General features: G+C 33.3%; 9 protein-coding genes across 9 annotated transcripts; 5 read left to right on the top strand and 4 right to left on the bottom strand.

Annotated features, from left to right (window-relative positions):
- Nucleotides 1-154: 154 nt before the first annotated feature.
- NAEGRDRAFT_52271 (uncharacterized protein) lies at nt 155-1,948 on the top strand (the record flags this gene model as incomplete). The annotated part of the gene is made up of 1 exon (XM_002672273.1): nt 155-1,948. The coding sequence occupies one exon, from the start codon at nt 155-157 to the stop codon at nt 1,946-1,948; it is 1,794 nt and encodes a 597-aa protein (XP_002672319.1).
- Nucleotides 1,949-3,000: 1,052 nt separating this feature from the next.
- NAEGRDRAFT_52272 (uncharacterized protein) lies at nt 3,001-4,113 on the bottom strand (the record flags this gene model as incomplete). The annotated part of the gene is made up of 1 exon (XM_002672327.1): nt 3,001-4,113. The coding sequence occupies one exon, from the start codon at nt 4,111-4,113 to the stop codon at nt 3,001-3,003; it is 1,113 nt and encodes a 370-aa protein (XP_002672373.1).
- A 201-nt stretch (nt 4,114-4,314) lies between these two features.
- On the top strand, nt 4,315-4,893 carry NAEGRDRAFT_72547 (uncharacterized protein; the record flags this gene model as incomplete). The annotated part of the gene is made up of 1 exon (XM_002672274.1): nt 4,315-4,893. The coding sequence occupies one exon, from the start codon at nt 4,315-4,317 to the stop codon at nt 4,891-4,893; it is 579 nt and encodes a 192-aa protein (XP_002672320.1).
- Nucleotides 4,894-5,197: 304 nt separating this feature from the next.
- Nucleotides 5,198-8,211, bottom strand: NAEGRDRAFT_72548 (uncharacterized protein; the record flags this gene model as incomplete). The annotated part of the gene is made up of 3 exons (XM_002672328.1): nt 5,198-6,386; nt 6,437-7,118; nt 7,170-8,211. 3 exons carry the CDS (start codon nt 8,209-8,211, stop codon nt 5,198-5,200), a joined length of 2,913 nt encoding a protein of 970 aa, XP_002672374.1.
- Nucleotides 8,212-8,313: 102 nt separating this feature from the next.
- On the bottom strand, nt 8,314-9,389 carry NAEGRDRAFT_81235 (uncharacterized protein; the record flags this gene model as incomplete). Its single annotated transcript, XM_002672329.1, has 1 exon — nt 8,314-9,389. One exon carries the CDS (start codon nt 9,384-9,386, stop codon nt 9,000-9,002), a length of 387 nt encoding a protein of 128 aa, XP_002672375.1. The 3' UTR covers nt 8,314-8,999.
- Nucleotides 9,390-11,135: 1,746 nt separating this feature from the next.
- Nucleotides 11,136-14,505, bottom strand: NAEGRDRAFT_52274 (uncharacterized protein; the record flags this gene model as incomplete). Its single annotated transcript, XM_002672330.1, has 2 exons — nt 11,136-12,047; nt 12,346-14,505. 2 exons carry the CDS (start codon nt 14,503-14,505, stop codon nt 11,136-11,138), a joined length of 3,072 nt encoding a protein of 1,023 aa, XP_002672376.1.
- Nucleotides 14,506-14,813: 308 nt separating this feature from the next.
- NAEGRDRAFT_72552 (uncharacterized protein) lies at nt 14,814-16,043 on the top strand (the record flags this gene model as incomplete). Its single annotated transcript, XM_002672275.1, has 1 exon — nt 14,814-16,043. One exon carries the CDS (start codon nt 14,814-14,816, stop codon nt 16,041-16,043), a length of 1,230 nt encoding a protein of 409 aa, XP_002672321.1.
- A 916-nt stretch (nt 16,044-16,959) lies between these two features.
- NAEGRDRAFT_72553 (uncharacterized protein) lies at nt 16,960-17,916 on the top strand (the record flags this gene model as incomplete). Its single annotated transcript, XM_002672276.1, has 1 exon — nt 16,960-17,916. One exon carries the CDS (start codon nt 16,960-16,962, stop codon nt 17,914-17,916), a length of 957 nt encoding a protein of 318 aa, XP_002672322.1.
- A 458-nt stretch (nt 17,917-18,374) lies between these two features.
- Nucleotides 18,375-20,002, top strand: NAEGRDRAFT_52276 (uncharacterized protein; the record flags this gene model as incomplete). The annotated part of the gene is made up of 2 exons (XM_002672277.1): nt 18,375-18,495; nt 18,879-20,002. 2 exons carry the CDS (start codon nt 18,375-18,377, stop codon nt 20,000-20,002), a joined length of 1,245 nt encoding a protein of 414 aa, XP_002672323.1.
- Between the last annotated feature and the right edge of the window lie 11 nt (nt 20,003-20,013).

Genomic DNA, 20,013 nt, shown 5'->3' on the forward strand with positions numbered 1-20,013 from the left:
ATCACTCTCTAATAAGGCGCTCAATCTTGGTGGTACATTCTACCTTCCATATAGACACCACTATTCTGTAGAACAATTATTGGAGGCATATCCTTCCTTTACTGAGTTTGTCGGTTTCAAAAAGTACCTAGATCCAAACAGAGTCTTTAATAATATGTGGTTTGATAACTATTCAAAGCTTGTGGAAAATAAGTTTGGAACCATTAGCCCAAAGCCAATTTCTATTTCTCCATTTGTTAGTTTATTCCCAAACAACAACACTTTCATCAATAACAAGAATTATCATTTTATGACTAGTTTGGGTAAACAAGTTAACCAGAGTAGAGTTTTTGATTTTTTGAGATATGTCTTTCCAGTAGTTGATGCTAAAGAATTCCAAAGATTTCTTTTGATAAATAAGCAGCTAGACGACAAGCAACTTTACAACTTAATTCAATCAAATTACCTTAATTCAAACATTTCAAAAGCGAAGATATTATTTAATCTTGTAAGATATAACACGTTCATACTTGCTAAAGAAATTGAAAGGCAAATATCTGAATTACTTGAAAGCAATATCCTTCACAATAGAAAGTTTGATGGCCAGTTGACCATTGGAGATTGTGGAAGATTTACAAATTTATTGAAGAAGAAATTCAAAGTTAGTGGCTCATCCTTTGTAGTCAATGATAAAGAAAGAGCAACCGATGTATTAGAGAGGAAATCTTTAACACCAGTCGGTAAATTTGTACCATATGATCAATTACACGATATTCCTTCTAATAGTGTAGATTTAATAACTTGTTTCATAGGATTGCATCACTACACTGACACAGAACTAAACTTGTACATGAAAGAACTCAAAAGAATTCTTAGACCTAATGGAATATTTATTTTGAGAGAGCACGATGTGGACAACGAACACATGGAATCTATGGTTCATGTAGCTCACAATATTTTCAATGCCCTGACAGGTTTGACATTTGAGGATAATGAGAAGGAATTCAGACACTTCAGATCTATGAAAGAATGGAATAGCATTTGCAAATCATTTGGATTTTACAACTTGGAAAATTATCAACTTCAACATGGCGACTCCACAATAGATTTAATGACTGCCTACGTTAATGAAAAAGATGGTGATCATGCATCCACAAATGTCACCAATCCTATTGATAGTTCTATTGGAAATTTGATGAATATTACAGATAAGGATTACAAAAGAGATCAAAACAAGACAGATTTTACCATACCAGAGTGGTTCACAGTTGAAATTGTTCAACACATGGGACGCTTCTTGCAACATACTCCTTGGTATGATTATCCATATAATCATACTATTTCCAAATTCTGGAAACTCTTCTTCAACTCTTGTACAAGAGTAATGAAGAGGGATGGATTGAAACAAGTCTTTGCAGGATACTTCTTTATGAATCTGACTATTGGAGCTATTTCATCCATACTCCTTGCACAAATGGGTATTTTGGCAATGCTTCCTCGTTTTGGATCAAAATTCTTCAATAATACAACTGCCAATATTACAACTATTCAGGCAATTATTTCTGCTAAGGAAGATATAAGATCCACCCTTGAAAAATGTGACATTCACATCATTAATGAAACTATGAATGACAAGAGAGAATATCTTTATCATGTCAAATTACCAAGATTCCTCCCATTCACACAATCACTTCAACACCTCGCAAAACAAACTCCATATGCACAACTAGAGGAAATTGCTGGCAATCAAATGGTCAATGTTAAAATCACTATCAGAAATCCAAACATTATCAAATTCAGCTCCCTTGTCAAGTGCCAAGAAATTGAAAATTATCAAGTTGTACCAAATAATGAGCATCACAACGAGACTGTCATTATCTATTCTGTCTCTGTAAAAAATCTAATTCAATTTTTGAGAGAAGCAATGAATCAGACTGGACTAGAACAAATCCAGATTCATGATTTTTAAATTTGTAGTGGAAACGTTTATTAATTAATAAAATTGGCTTACAAGCAATCTATTAAGGATTTAATATTAGAAATATTAGGGCAGTCAACAACAAAATTTGGAACAGAAATTTATTTCCATTATTCGACATAATAGTTCAAAAAGATTGGTTAGCTGATGAGAACTTTGTTGAGAAATTACCAATAATTGATTTTGAAAAGTTGCCAGACAATATTAGATAGATATACAAACCAAACATATTTTTGAAAGCACTGAAAAATCCAATGTTGAAATACGAAACAATTCTAAAGGATGTTCAAAATTTGAATCAAGATCCAAAGAAAAATAAGAAATTGATCCAAGCTCTAATCGAACGCTTTCCAAAATCATTGCAGATCTTTAAAGATCCACTTGATTTAAATACAAATCTCATAATGAAGGTCCTAGCACGTGATGGTACTGCTATTCGATTCCTACCAGAAAGTTGGAGAAATGATCAAATAGTGTTACAGGCAGTTAAGAGTATTCCAAATGCTCTTGAATTTGCATCTGACGAATTGAAAAACAAATTTAAAATTGTTAAGGCGGCTTGTAGACTCAAGCAAATTCCTCCGTCGTGGAATTGTCAAATTTACAGATGAATCATTGAAGAAGGATAAGGATTTTATCATTCAATTATGGAGCTTCCTTGATCCACCTCTCGATTTTATGAAAGAGTTTCCACTAACGATGGAGGATTATATTGAAAGTGTGAAATTGAAAAATGGTCCCTTTTCGAATTTGAGTGAGGAACTGAGATGCAACAGGGAATTTGTCAAGAAAATTGTTACAATTATTCATCCTTACAGATTTTGGACGTTACTGCCACTGTCTATTCAATCAGATAAGGAAATAGTTCTACTAGCCATTCAGCATGGTCTGAGCCCATTTTTCTTGCATAAAGAAATGAAGGATGATCCATACGTTTCCAAAATATTAGTGGAAAAGTATCTAAATGCATCAGATATTGAATTGATATATGATAAATTTCATCGAAGCTTGTTTGAATAATAATATAATAAATTGCAGTGTTTTTAAGCCCATCTTAATAAAACCTCTGCTGCTTTCTTTGTTTCTGGATTCTTTATCTTGCTGAATAGGGATCGAGCTTTTTCTAAATCTTTTGGAACTCCTTCCCCACCGTTCAAATAAATAGCTCCAAGATTAAAAAGGGAATTATCATTACCTTGATCGGCTGCTTTTTGTAACCAATAAATAGCTTTGGCTTTGTCTTCTTTAACTCCTGTTCCCATATTGTACATGGCCCCCAGGTTATTCTGTGCTGATACATCACCTTTGTTAGCCAGTTGCTCGAGCCAGTTCACATCTGTTGAATAATCCTTCTTGCTTATCTCATGTAGAGCTGCAATAGAACCTTGAAAACCTTGACTGGCAGCTTTTTCTAACCATTGAATTCCAATTTGATAATCCTGTTTAACCCCAATTCCATTAAAGTACATTATTCCAACATTGTGTTGTGAGTGAACATATCCTCCTTCTGCTGATTTCAAGTACCAATCAAAGGCAGTAAATGGGTTCTTCTCTACTGCATCCCCTCTTGCATAAAAACCACCCAAGTTATATTGAGCTTTTGCATATCCATTATCAGACGCTTTTTTGAACCAATACAATGCCTTTGACTTGTCACCAATCGCAAGATATTGGACCCCAAGATTATTCTGTGCTTTTACGTGGTTTTGATTGGCTGATTTTTCAAAAAACTGCAGTGCTATTTCAATATTTTTAGGCACACCCAAACCTTCCTGGTACAAGTAACCCAAATTAAATTGAGCTTCTGAATTATTTTGTTCAGCCGATTTCTCATACCAATAGACAGCTTTCTTATAATCAATGTCAACTCCAGTTCCATTTTGATAAGCAGCTCCAAGATTATTCTGTGCTATGGAATCTCCTGTATCAGCTTGTAGTTGAAGTAATTCAAGAGATGATTTGTTGGGTGATGATTTGAAAAAATTCATAAAGCCTAATCCCTTTGATGAAGCATGAAACGATCTAATGTTTAAATTAGTATTAATATTATTATTGATTACAGCAAATGGTAATGAACATTCCGAGAATTTTGTCATCAAAGGCTTTGGTAAAAACTTTGAATTCAACAAGAAGGCTGTCTTTTTGATTGCTCTCATTTTTTAACAATATTAATTTATTAAATTGATTGAAAAATTAAAAAAATTATAAAGCTTGCGCGCTTATTTTACTGAACGGATTTTTGAAAATTAAAATCGAATAGTTTGGCGCCAAATGATTACAGCACTAAAAAACGTTACCATCATCTTTAAAAAAAATACCTCAACACACTATCTTCTCAACCCAACGACACCAATACAATGAATACATCACTCCATACACCAAAGAAGAATAGTCAGTTCTCTGTTGGCTCTCCTCCTCAACCAAATTCTATTCAACAATCATCAATTGCCTCTGTCGGATCACCTTCAACTTCTGCTTCTCTATTGACTGGCATTGATTTTAAGGCTATTGAGGATATGGATCCATCGTTAGCAGAAGGACATAGAACAATCTTTGATAAGGAAATACCAATTGAATTACGTACTCAAGATCAAAATGAGTCTGACAATGATCTAGGAACCCTTGAAGCTATCAGAGTTAAAATCCTCATCTTGGAAGGAGAACACGAAGACGAGGCTCATGTAAAGTTGGAACTTACTTCCGAGTCTGATCTTTTCTTCCATTATTCTCACACTGTTGGAAGACAACAATTTATTGGCCTGCAACAATCCCAAAAGTTGATGGTTGATTTCCCAAATTATCCAAAAATGTTGAGCAAGATGTTGAATGCTTGTGTCAAGGAACCAGAAAGTTTCTTATGTATCTTGATTATGGAAAGAGATGGAAAAGGATTGCTTAATTTTGTTCAAAATATGGAATACAAGGTAAGTGTTTGAGAATCATTGAAAATTTAACAATGTCAGTTTGTGGAATTACTGAGTTTGGAATTGAGTGAAAGTCCAGAACATGTTATTCGTCAACATATTTCATTCAGATATAACAGTATGAGGTCAAGAGTTGCTATCCTCAACGCTAGATTGCAAGAAGTTTCCAACATTATTAAGATTAAGAACCCATCCCTGTTGTTGCACTTAAGTCGTGCTGTAACAGGAGCCCAAACAAGTCTTTCTGCTCCATCATCCTCCTATTTAAATACTCAACAACCTGTACAAAAGAAGAAATAAACTAGGGACAATCTTTTTATTCGATATTTTCCACAAGAGCCATCAATTGTTCACTTGATGAAGGTCTAGCAGCTGGATCCAATTGTAAAGTCATTTGAACAAAGTCCAACAATTCTTCACTGTAAATATCCTTCAACTCATTACAAATATCACTGACAAAGTTTGGATTCTTGGATAATTCCTCTTTAACATCGGTCATTCTCTGTGAAAGAATTTCTAAAATGATAACACCTAGGGACCAAATATCACTCGATGCTGAATAGTCCTGTCCTTTAGCTTGCTCTGGAGACATGTAGCACTCTGTTCCAACTTTGGCATTTTCCACAGATTTTACAAAACAACTCAATCCAAAATCTCCAATTCTCAACTCATCTCTCTCATTATCATTGAAGAAAATATTCTCTGGTTTCAAATCTCTGTGAAGATAACCTTTCGTATGAATAAAAACTAGAGCAGCAGTCAATTTTCTCAACCAATTCACTACCAGTGTTTGACTGACAAGTGAGGATGCACCATTCTTCTTCTTGAACCTATCCAAGTACATTCTCAAGTCTCCTCCCTTGCAAAACTCCAAAATAATACAGAGAACATATTCTTGTTTTCCTGCATCACTTTCACTAGCTCCTACTCCAATAGTATCGGCAATAATTGTCGATTCCTTTTGTTCAACGAAAAAGTCATGAATTGAATTGATATACTCGTGTCTCAATGAATAGAGAGATTTGATTTCATTAAAGTTCTGATTCAATTCTTGTATGGTTCTCAGCTTGATTCTCTTCATGACATAGAACTTCTTTTCAGTAGAATCCTTCTCAGAAACTATATAGGCAGCACCCTGAGCTCCAAGTCCAATACGTTTCTTGATAGCATACTTTTCACTATAGTCAGTTCCCTTACTTTCAATTGCTGTTTCAAGAGTTGATTTGATTGCTTCCTCTTCTTCGGGTGTCAGTTTGGGATTGGTAATGAGTTTCTGTGGACGCTTTGGTGGTCCAGTTGGTACATTTTCCGTTACACTGTCAAATAAGTGTTGCTTTGGTACAAGTGAAGTGGTTTGAATTTGTGAGGAAGGTCTCTTTAAAATATTCGAAATGAAATTGGAGAAACCTCTCTTCTTGACAGTTGGTTTTGGAATACTGGCGCTCTTCTTTCCTGAATCCTTCATTATTCCTGAAATACTCAACACATCTGAAACTCCATTATCACTACAATTCATCATTAATAAATATTTTGAAAATATTGTAATAATACTTACTTGAGAAGAATCTTTAAATTATCATTCTTTAGTGAAGGTGGATTTGAGTCTGACTGTCTCAATATAGAATCTAAACCCTCCTCAAACAAATATTTGACAAATGACTTGTCAATTGCAGACATTTCATACATGTGAATTGACTTTTTAGACTTCAATTCCGTTCTAATAATGTTATAGAACAATCTTCCAATATATTTCCTACTATTATCGAAAACATTTTGTGGTTCTGTTGATAAATTAATTCCTCCTGTCGATGCGGTTATTGTGGTGAATGCAGAAACATGGAAACCTTGCTTCTCAAAATCTGGAAATATCACAGAGATTGACTTGTCCTTTTCCTCAATCTTTTCCTTAAAAACATCCATCTTGTTGAGTACAATTACAAATTCAGATTCCAAATTTCTCATATTCATCTCTTGACAAACAGATTTTAACACTTCAATGGATTCTTGAAGTTTGTTCTTATTTTTCTGATCACACGAATTGACATCAAAATCAGCCACTGAAACCACATAAACAATCACATCAGGTTTGGCTTCCAATAGAAGGGCCCACTTTTTTCTTTCACATCTCTCACCACCAGTATCGTAGACTTTCACAACAGTGGATTTACTAATTTTCACATCCACTGAATTGATACCAGTTGTTTGCACTCTCATTTTAAAATAATCATCTTCAGTTGCTATTATTATTGCATTCGAATCACATTATTCTAAACGTGGAAATTACTTACGTTTATAATCTTCCTTGAAAATTCTATTGATATTCTTCATGAAATAGACAATATTTTCACTAATATGAAAATTAAAATCCGTAGCATTCATAAATAAATATCTCACAGCATTATTCCTCCAAATTGCCTTGATATCCGATTTCAATTCTTTCAAACCTCCTTCATAATCAATATGCCAACTTCTCTCATTCATCGTCTTGGTCGAAATAAACTTGATCCTATTCACAATCTTTTCCTCTGCCTTGTTCCATTCGAATTGGAAAGAAGAAATGAGTGAATTTCTTCTCCTATTTTCATTACTCATATTCATATTCACATCAAATTGTTGTTGTTGATTGATTTCATCATTGGCAAATGTTGTCCTTCCTCTATTGAATAGTGATGGTTTTTGAGAATCGTTACTTGTTGTTTTTGAAGTTAATGGACTTGATTGACCTAAAGAGGAAGGAGACAAACCTGATGAAGATGTAGAAGCACTTGATGTTTCTAATAGTTTAGAATGTCTCATTGCAGTGCTAACAGCACTAATTCCCAACAAGGAATCATCACCAAGAGCATTTTCATCAAAACTATTCGAAAGTATAGAACGATCACTAAATTGTGAAGGATTGCTCTTTACAAGATTTATCAATTCATCAGAAAGTCTTCTATCATGTCTCGTACTCGCCTTTCTCTCTAAATTCGGCATTGATGTATTCGAAACCGCCTCTCTACTAGCACTTGTAATTGCGTTGCTGCTGCCATTATTATCAGAAAGTAAACTATTGTTTGCCACAAATTGTTCCATAAATTTTATGGCCCTCTTGATGTGATGAACAATTTCATACTGAAGTGAAGTTTTAATTAAAATTCGATTTTCTTGCGTTGAATGAAAATTACAAAATTGAGCATTTCCATATAACGATCGACAACTTTTGAAAATTGTGCTTTTACCACTTTCGGAAGTACCTAATAGTGCAACTACTGGGATGGTGTGGATGGTTGTTGTTGATGAGGGAAATGGAAATGGTGGAGATGAAGTTGTTGGTGATGGTGGAACCATTTTTTTGATTTTAAAATTGGCAGATGACACTTGACTGGTTTTTAATAGAATGGCATTGCGACTTGAGCGTCAGATGGAAGAGAATTTTCAGTGCAACACTCGGCAACGAATAAAAATTCATTGAATATTTTGGTTTTTGTCTATGATTTCAAGTTCACAAGTAAAATGCTTCTCAAAATTTCGAGATTATTCGAAATTGAGCTTGTTATTTTGTAAAATAAGAAATGAATTGTACAATCCAAGGGTACAACAAGCCAAAAGGTTGGCATTTGGTCATGCATTAAAATCTTTCCATTTATCTATAAATGGGAATTAACAACTTGTCGACTTTTACCACCTCAACAGCACCAATGATTTAGAACTAACAATTATGAGATTTCAGGTGAGAGTTCTGCAAATAGTGGTACATGCCACACCAACAGATCGTTACGTAGACCTCTCTGAAAAACATGCAAACATTATGACAATTACAAAAGCTGGAACACATGGCCTTAGTGTAAAAGCGGGTGTTTGAATCAGCTTTCCTCAGTTACTATTAGTATTATCACTCTTTCAATGCGTATGTTAGATAGGTGATTGATAGAAATAAACTTGTAATATTGTTGAAAGTTTTTTTTTGATTAGTTAGTTCACATACTAATTCGCCGTGGACGAAAGTTTGGTTTAAAATGGCTTGAAACTAAAGGCTTGTAAAAGTGAACAGAGGAAAGATAACAAATGTAAATTATTAGAATTAGTTTTTAATCAATTAGTTTACTTTACATTAGTTAAAAATTAGTCAAAATTGCTTAGAATACAATTTGTTGTTTAGTGAAAGCAGCACTCTTTCTATTATTCACCTTATTTTTAAATCCTTCATTATCTGATCTCCTAATAATTCTTGCTGAGTTTCTTGGATTGACATGTGAAGTTTGTGAGAGAGCTCCCAAACTAGTCTTACTATTAACATCAACATATTCAGGTGTATGTTTCAGAGAAGATGTCATCGTTCTAGGAGAAGTATCAATCATCATATCTGTATCACTATTTGATGATCGTGGAGAGTCAGTTTGTTGATCAGTTGATGTTGAATTATTGGTCGGTGTCTTTTTTCTTTTCTTGACCAGGAAGGAGAAGAGTTTAAAATTTGACATTTTGCTACTAGAAGTTGTGTTGTTAGGTGGTGTGTTGCTCATTGCTAAAAACGCGAAAGGTTCTGTTAAAATTTGATAGTGGTTGGGATGAAAAGCTTTTTGCTTTTTTTTTAATCAAATGTAATTGTAAACTTACTACAAAAGACGCAAAGGACCATTTAACTTAAGATCAATGAAGAAGTGATTCGGTTAACAGTTGACAACATGAAGTTTGATTGGCTAATTTGTGGGCTTATAGTGTGAGGTACCAAAAACGAAACCTAAGCAAAAGCAGAAGTTAATATCAGAAACTTTCTCTTCACCAAAGGTAATTGACTTGTGTGTTTAATTCTTTGTTGCATCAACTGTTGCATGTTGTGAAATATCTTCATGTCAGTGAAGTAAATTAATGGTACAGAAATGGTAATTGTCTTCTTTTCAATAGTTAAATGTCATATTAGTGGAGTAATTCTCGGAGACCATTGTAGAGATTGAGGAAGATTCATATTATTGTAAACAACGTTTAAATCTTGGGGTCACTGTGTGGCTGAAGAGGTTACAAATAAGCTCATACATTATATTAAATGAAGATGATTCGAATTGAGCTCTTGAATGGGTTGTCTATTAAGAATTGTTACAATTTAATTACACGTATTGCATAATCTGGCCGAATAGACATGCTTTCAATTCTTGATTATCTAAATAAGTTTCTGGATACAATGCTCATTCTTAAGAAATTATACATTCCTTGCTCTTTCTTTGTTTTTTGTTCGCTACTGTTGTTGGGGTTTCTGTCTTGTTATTTTGTTTGTTGATTTGTTTGGATGGATCAATTGTAAGGGAAATAACATTTTGAGAGCAGTGTTCATAAATCTTTGCAATATATTCCAGCAATAGATTTCTAACAGATTCAATATTATTAGTAGCCTCTAGGAAGGTAAAAGCACCCATTGATTTGCTTATTTGTGTAATATTTTCATCTGTGAAAAGTTCAATTAAGCCTGAGGACAGATTTTTGGTCCATATTGCTTTCTGGTGTGGAATTCTATTAATTGTTAAAAGTAATACTCTCGGAATGGAGCTGCTCAATTTATCTATTTCATCATAATCAATTGGATACCCACGAAAAGGAATGATAACTAGATGGCTTTCTTCATGAAATTTCTTGTTAAAATCGTTTTCAAAGTAAATACTTAGATTGTCATTAACATGGAATGTTGCATTTGGTTCAATAAGTAGTGCTTCCACATCAACTTGCTTACGAAAGAGTAACAAATCAGTACCAAAATTTCTAAATGAAAAGGAAACTTTGATGTTGTGAGGAGTGGATTTGAATTTATTAGAAAGTTGAGAAATCTTTCTTCTATCCAAAAATTCTACATCACAGTTTCCGAGTAATGACAATGTATTTAATTGCAAAACCTCAGATAATACTTGTCGGATTTGATCTATTAAGGCCAGTAATAACTGTCTTCTGTTGTTCCAAACCTGTCCCTTTTCAACTTGTTCTATTTTACTATCCAAGTTTTGCAATTTTAGCGACTCGTGTTGATATAGAGCTGACTGCTTTAATTTTCCAATTTTTGTATTCCAATAATTATCCAAATGGCAAACTGCAGATGAACATTTTGAATTTACCAACATTAAAGATGAAAGGTCCCGAAAGGATGTCAAATATTCAGCCACATTGGTCCAGCAGTCTCCAATATCCATGAGTTGTTGCATTTTTTTGTAAATTTAACGGCAAGTTCATCAGCTATTAATAATAATAAATTAGTTTACCAACTTGAACAAGTTAAAATATCTACAATCTCAGTGGGTCATGTCTTCCACTTCTTGTAAACCAAGATCAGCCATATTTACATGAATATTTACATTGTTCGCAATTGAGGATTTTACAATATTGATAATTGCTTTGGATTCACCAATCTTGTAGATTTTGAGTCTATGATTCACAAAGTGGTACCAATTAATACCAAGTTGAGCTTCATCTGAGGATGAAAGGGAATTTGTTACAAGTACACCCACCTTGAACTTTTCGTTCAATTGTTTAAGGAGTGTAGCCTCTGTTTGGAGAATACTGGCTCTTTCAAAAGCTCCACCTTCTTTCCCTTGAAATTCCTTTGTTGATAATGTTGCCAGTGAATCAATAACAATTAATTTAATATTCTTCTCGAAAATGAATTCTTCCAAATTGTCTAAACTGTCTATCAACTCTTTGGAGCTGGCAACATGAATTATTGTACACTTCTTCAGAATTCTTTCTTCAATTTCTGATTCGCTCATATCAGGATTTCTGTTCTTCATCATGAAATATATTCTTTGGAAAATATTTGCTTGTTTAACTTCAGTGTCGAAAATAACACAACCAAACTTATCAAACTCCATCAATAAATCACTAACAGCGGAAAGACAAAATTCTGATTTACCTGATGTTGTTGCTCCAACAATTTCAGTGATCATATTCAACGGAATGCCTCCATGAAATAATGTATTAAAGGATGGAATATATTTCAATGGTAAAAACATTTGCTTATTTTGCTTTTCATTGTATAGTTGTAGACCAGTCCTTGGATTATTTAAATAATTTTGTGATATTATATTAGTTTTGAAAATCACATTCCGAACATAATTAGAGGCTTCCTCAAGTGTGCTCGTATCCAAAATGTATCGTAACTTGGAGTTTGGAACACAGAGTAATTGTTGTGTTGTGTTGATATTGTTCTGTGAGAGTGATGAAAGTTGTGTTGATGAAAAAAGCTTCAGATCAGAGAGACGAGCGTTTAAAGCCATTTTTTTGTTTTTAAATTTTTTATTGGCGGTTTCCACCTTTTACTTGATTTTTTACAAGCTTGAACATCTATCTCTCAAAAATTGTAAATTAATAAACTATTTATTACTATTGAATGGAGCAATTTTTTCCATTCTTACCATACGAACTAGACAAAAAGTAGAAGAAAATTAGATTTGGGCATGATTTGAAGCTAATTGGCTGGGGATCATTTTCTGCTACGTCACTCACAACGAATTCTCTCAATTTTGGTGCTTCTATTTGTTTTGCAGAGAGGTTCAACTCTTTGATGCAGTAAATGTTCACCAATTTGATATTATTCCACATATAACCTGCTTTTGAGTTTAGAGTCAAACTGGTTTTCGGTCCAAATACTACTAACTCTTCTAAGGATGGCAGTAAACTCAATTCAATTGTGCAAACTCCACAACTCTCAAGAAGAATATTTTTGAGATATTTGAATTCAGTCTTATTCAAGTCGGTAAATCCTCGTAGAGATAAAGATGTCAAGTTGGATAATTTTTGAATTTCTTTAAAAGTTATCCAGTAATCTCTGCTTCCTTGTTTTGATAGCTTGAAATGAGTTATGGAATCCATATTTTGTGGTGGTTTGACTACTGTACAATTTGTATCTATGGAAAGTTCTTTAAGTGGAATATCTGGAACCTTACATACGTCTCCATGGTAAATAGACTGATTCAAAAGCAATGTATCTTTTTTAGAGATGTGCTCCTGAATAAAGTTTTCATAAACCGAGGAGCAGAAAAAGTTAGTAAATCCACTTGCATGAGAGTCACTTTGAATTACTAGCTTGTCAATATTTTGAATACTATTGAACATTGCTTCATGGTGAGTAGAGGAAGTTCTGTAATTCATCCAATCTATCTGCTTGATTACTACATTTGGACCATCCGTATATGTTCCATACATGCTGGTTGAAGCATTTGTAAATGATCTAACTCTATTAATGTTGATTGTGTGAGAAGGACCATATATCATATATAAGCTCTCGCACTCATCAATTGTTACATTACAATGTGCCACCTGGTCAAATTTGAAATAGGAGAGGCAATTGTTTGGTAAGTACACATTAGCTTCTTGTAGCTTTGTAATTTTAAAAAGTTTCAATTCTGGACAATCAGAAACATCCACCTTGTTGATATCAGAAAGGTACAATTGTCTCAAGTGTTTCATATTATTAAATGCCAAGCTAATACTCCACACAGGTGGGTAATTCGTAAGGCAAGGATTGAGGGAATACGTAAATTGTGATAAGAGTGGAAATTTATCAAGGGTAAAGCTGCTGTCAATGATCACAGTGTCCATTAAGAGGTATCTTAACCTTGCTAATTTGGTACTTGAGTGGAGTATGAGTTTACAACCTGATATACAAAGATTTTTCAATTTTGGTGCATAAAAGTCCTGGCTGAAACTCACAACCCTATCAGTATGAGTGGTCCGTACTGTTAAATCAATCAGCTCATTGAAATTCCCTGATAGTTCCATTTTTTCAATACTCTTTGATCCGTTAATGTATAATTGCCTGAGATTAGAGAAAGAGGATAGAAGCAGCATGGCTTCAATAAATTTTCCATCTTGGATTGGGGTACCAAGACTATAGTCATTAGAAACTCTCAAAAATGTAAATACGGATTTTTTCTTTTCTGATAAGGAGTTGTTCAAATATTCAAAATCTGCAAATCCAATATTAGAAGTCATTTCAATCTTTTCCAAATATTCTTCCAATAAATATTGAGGATTAGTTATCAATTCTATAGCTTCTCTCTTTTTCCTTGCTGCATAAAACCTAATAGTTTTCAATTTCAACTCTAAATGTTTTGCATTAGTGACAAAAAAGTAAAGTGTTTTGTAATCACCAACAGTTAAATGTTGCAAATTATTCCACAAGAATTGGTTAGGTTGAAATATAGCCAAATTGTTGCTATATGAAATATTCAAGTATAATTCCTCAATATTTGGTAAAAGCTTCATGACAAACATTGTATAATCCATATTCTTATATTTGGATTGTATCAGACGGCTAAGTGAAACTTTCTTAATCAAAGTTAAATCACAAATCGATTGTAGAGCTGTTTTAAACAATTCATAAATAGAATCCGTTGAATCAATCAAATTATCATCACTCACTCCATTTTCAACCAATTTTCCAACAAACTTTAAAAACTTGCATGACAACACATCCGGGAAAGGTATAATCGAATGATCCCAAATCAACGCATTATCATGAAGTTTCCAGAATAGGTCCCTACACGAATGTTTCAATGGAAATATCGATGATCCAATAACATCCATCGTTACAAATTTCTGAGTAATATTCTTCATCGGATCGGAAGAATCAGCAGCAGATGATGATTCATTACCTTGATCCATAGCAGAAGAAGATCCAGTCACTGACGCCGATTCATAATAGCTGTAGGAACCTAATAGAAAGGAATAAACAATTGCCAGACAATCGGGTGTGAGCTCTGATAGAAGCATTTTTTTTGATTATTTTTATTATTTATTTTTATTATAAATATTAAATAGTAATACCTCAATTACAATAAAAACTCTCCTTAATCAATCGAATTAATACACTTTTTTAACTTCTCCCTTTTTGAGATGTTTGACATTTTGACAGCAAAAATTACGTAACTCTCCAAGGATTGATCGTAAATTTCAATAATAAAAAAAAAGAAATGACAACCACCTCAACAAACCTCAAACCACCTGACTACGTCTCAATGATTAAATATCTTCAAGAGGAGGAAAAAAGAATCGAACAATTGATGAATCAATGTGTTGATTGTTATCCGAAACCTCATCCACCACTTTTAAAGAAGAAATCATCGAAACAAATTATTGAGGAAAATACAATTCTTTCTGCTAGATCGGATGCCAGTCATTTCTCTGATGTTTCTAATATTGAAAATGAGGAGGAAATTGGAGATTTTGATGTTCCGATACAATATTCGAAACCTAGTGAATCTCTTGAAAATTGTTATAATCCCTTTGAGTATAGAAAGTACAAAATGCAATTGGAAAAGATAAGAACATCTAAAAAGAGATTTACAAAAGCAGCAAGTAAACTAAACGTGCCTAATACAATTATCAGAAATAGACGAAATCAAAAGATTCTATCCATTGAGGAATTTGATCCGAACAAATATTTGGAACGAATTACATCTGAAAATGTTATTGATCATTTTGCTGATTTTCAAAAATACAGAGAAGCTCAAAAGAGTAGATGGTCAAATTTCGTCCAAGAAATGGATACGAAATCGAAACGAAAGTCTGCCCTTACTCAAGAAAATTCCAAAGAAAATATACCTCCCCAAATAATTATTCAAAATCATGATTCCCATTCTGTTAAAATCCCACTTCTCAAACTCCCAGAAACTCGAAACCAAGAAGAAAGGCCAGCAAAACCAAATACGAAATCCAAAAACTCAAACTTTCAATATTATTCCCAATTTAAGGAAGCTCTCCAACCACACTACACTGGTCTACAACCTAAGAACCAAGAATTCATTTCCAAACACAAAAAAGAAGCAATTCTCAGATGGACCGATGTTGATGAATTCTTAAATAAGGACGATTTTTCAATTTTGAAAGAAAAATGCGAACTCAATCTTTCTCAAATGAAAGTTCCCTCTCCAAATAATTCCTCCCACCTGAAAGTAAAGCAACACTTCTCTGAAATGAAGAGAAATAAGAGTGAAACTGCAATGCTGGCTCCAGAAAGTCAAAATTTACTTCCACTATTGGAAGCTAAATTGGATGTGAATAAGGAAATTGTGAATAATAGAGTGGTTGACCAGAGTAATGTTAATAGACATGCTGTGGTGACTCCACCTCCTCATCAATTGCTTAAAATTTCAAAATCGACTGGTTCGATTCCTTACAGAAATTTCAATAAACTGTTGTAAATATGAATATTCAGAGTATTTAGATTTTATATTGTAAAGTTTTACAAAACATCTTAATATGGGTTTGGAAGTTGGTTAAACTCACTTCGTTCTTATTACAAATATATTAAAAAAATGGACGAAACTGATCTCTCACACTTGCCACAGGAAATAATTTTCTGTGAGATTATGTCTTTCTTTGATTATTATTGGGTTTTAAACACTGCTCGATTTGTTTGTAAAGAGTGGAATCAACACCATAAATCGTTCCGAACAAGCTACTTTCGAATGCGTTATAAAGATGATCTTGACAGATTGGAAAACTTGATTGACCATCATTTAGATGATTTACATCACGTGACGAAATTATATCTTTCTCCAGCACTGTCGAGTTATTCCCACATTGCTGAATTGGAAAAGAAAGTTTTTTCACAAATGTCAAATTTGAAAGAATTAACAATTTTTGGAACTATTCATCAATTTATGATAGACGTATTTTGCAAAGTGGAAAGTTTGGAAAGTATTACACTGGATGATATTGGATCGTATTATTTATCAGGCTTGGTAAGAGACTTGGCAAAACTCAAGAGAATCAAATCATTTTCTCTAATGACTTTTAATAGAAGTTATGATGATATAGACTTTAGTGTGGAATGGCCACTGGAGAGATTTCATGCTTGGGGTTCTCCATTAACAATCAATTCATGGATTTCGTTTCTGGAGAGCAAATCTGCCAGAACTGTAAAAGAGCTAACAGTTAATTTCATTCCCAATGACAAATCTGTTTTGGAAAAATTGTCAAACTTACAATCATTGACATGTCTTCAAAGCTCACACAAAGTATTTGATGGTGATAAATTCAAATACATATCAGAGTTAGTGAAATTGAAGAAACAATGGTAATGAGGGCTTGAAATATATTTCCAATTTGACGAATATGGAAAGTTTAAACTTGTCAAACAGTGAAATAACCAGTAGTGGTATATCTCAGTTTGGGATTCTTAAGAATCTACAAGAGTTGGATCTTTCTAGTAATTTAATTAACTCAGAAGGAGCAAACTATCTGAGCTCATTATATAATTTAACAAGTTTAGCTCTAAATGATAATTCAATTACTGGGGAAGGTTTGAGAAACTTCAGTAACCTTACAAACTTAACTGAATTGTTTTTGGACAACAATAATATTGGAAGTGTTGGTGCCAATTATCTATCATCAAATACTAACATCAAGTTTCTAACTCTTTCTAACAATTCTATTGCAGATGAGGGTTTAGAAAATTTTGGAAATTTGAAATCATTAATCCATCTTAATTTGAATTTTAATAATGTTCAACGTGGATTAATTTATCTATCTGAATGTAAATTATTAAAACAATTGGATATTCAACACAATAACCTTACTGATCAAGAATTAATTGATTTTTTCGATAAAGAACTAAGTATTGAAGAATTAGATCTTTCAGAAAACAAAAAACTATCAGGAAAATCATTTAAAAACATTTGTAAACAGAGAAAACTTTCCATTTTAAACATTGGAAGTAACCCAAAACTTGGAGATTTATCACTCTCCCATTTGGCATCTCTAAATCTATTAACATTGAGAGCAAATAATTGCGGAATTACTGATAAAGGGCTAGTGAAATTCTTACAAGAAAATTCGAATAGAAATTCGAGCAAACGATTGAATCTCTACTTGGAAGAAACCCCATTTACAAATATTGCATTGGAGGAATTACTTAATCAAGCAAGTTTCATAGAAGAGCTGCAAATTACTTTTTCATCCAAATTTGATGAAGCTCTCACAAAGAAATTGAATGAAAGAATACCAAAATTTTTCATGTCAAACGAGATTTTGGAACAAGCAAAGAAACCTAACAATTGTTTACTTCAATAATTTCAAATCAATTAACAATATTTACAGTATCGAGCTCTAACATCAACATGATCAAGTTATTATTACCGTTTTAACAAAGGCTAACCTAGAGTTTAAATACTAAAGTTTAGGATGGTTTATGATAGTTTTCAAAAGCCTCCATATCCTCCCTCTTGAAAAAGAAGTGCACCCCAAATGCCCCAACAACATGTCCATAGAAACTGTTCTGCTCCTTGATAAGTTCAGTCTCAGCTCACTTTACAGCCAAGATAAGAAGCCCAAAAGGCAATCTTGCAAACATCAGTAAAAAAATCATTCAAACGCGACTATTTACTTTAACACACGGTTTTTTCTCCTCTCTGAAAATTGTTGTTATAGGATCATCCAGTCTATTTAAATTGGAGGAGTGTAGTAATAGAGATAAACAGAATATATATTTAAATTATTATTGTTAAGTGGAAGGCTTTGAATTTTATATAATGGCAACTCTTGATGAAGATTCGAGGTGGAAGGGACATCATTTGTACGGAGACGATTATTTTGATCCAAAGAATGATCCTCCATTGTTGGTAATTCATGTAACGGAGCCTTTGAAAGAAGGTAAGTCTAATTTGTGGAACGTTTGGAAATTAATTGATTTAATTATTTAATAATATTTAAATATTTAAATATTGGATGATGGTGAATAGGAAGCGGTTTATCTGCACATACAACCTATCTAGTAACAACCACAGTATTTGTAAGTATTAAGCTCTTCTTGATGTACTTAATGTGATCATCAAAGGCTACCAAGAAATCGTACTGTATCAGAAGGAGATACAAGGAATTTAAGAAACTATTTGAAGAGATGACTAAATTGAGAGGAGTTAACCTTTCATCATTTCCAAAGAAGAAGTTAAAGAGTAAGTTGTTTATTTTACCGTTACATTGAATTAAATTTAAATATTATTATTAAATAATATGTAATTAAATAATAATTAAAGAATTTGATTATGATATTGTGGAAGAGAGAAGATTATCTTTTGAAATTATTCTCAGAGAAATGGCAGATCATCACCAAATTGTGATTGCTCCATTATTTAGAAGATTTGTTGAAGTTCCTTTGAATGTGAATGTTTTCCCTTCGGATTTTAATATTAATTCATATACAGCAAGAAGAAAATCTACAGTCACACCAAGAGATCAACCAAAACATCAAAGTATTAGTAAGAAAGCTCCACCTCCACCACCTCCTTCATCACAATCATCTGTAAATCAGCTCGACAGTGAACAACAGGTCACTGTTATTATTCCTCCACCACCCCAACAACAAACTGTCAAGACAGCTAGTCCACAACCTCCTGTTGAAGCTGTTAGTCCAGTTTCCCCTCAGCAACCACAAACATCTATTCCTGTTCGTACACAACAGGAACAACCATCACCTGTTAGTCCAGTGAAAAGAAATTCACAATCACAATTAGAACAGCAACCAGTTCCTGAAGTTGTTGACCCAAACACACCAGTAATTATTCTTTCACCAACAACAGCACAACAATCACAACAACAATTTTCACAACAGCAACAACAAGCACAACCAACAGTACCTCATCAACAACAACCAGTAGATGTCTCTACATTCATAGAGGAGATGAGAATGCAACATCAAAATAGACAATCTTTAAAATCCAATCCAACATCACCTGTTGTACAAGTATCTGAACCAGTAAAAGAATTGGATGAAGATGTTATTGAGGTTAGACAAGTTCCTTTACCTCCAAAAAGAAAGAGTCAGGAACGAACATCATCACCACAATATGAAAATTCCAAGACTGATGCAAGAAGATTTACTGAGGAGGAATCAACAGATTATAGTACTAATTTCAGACCTATGGTGGAGGAAGATGAAGCTGTGGATCAAACTGAAGGAGATAATAATTTTAATATGGCAATGCTTAACCTGGGAGCACAACCAATCAGAGTACAAGCAAGAATGTCTACTGGTGCACTTCATACACCATATCATCAAATTAAGAGAGATTCAATTACTTCAAAGTTAGCTGATATTGATCCTGAGCAACAAGTTCAGGAAATTTTGAGACAAATCAAAGGAGAATCTAATGTAGAGTAAATAAGGATAAA

This window comes from Naegleria gruberi, assembly GCF_000004985.1.
Source record: "Naegleria gruberi genomic scaffold NAEGRscaffold_54, whole genome shotgun sequence".
In the NCBI taxonomy this organism is placed as follows: domain Eukaryota; phylum Heterolobosea; class Eutetramitea; order Acrasida; family Naegleriidae; genus Naegleria; species Naegleria gruberi.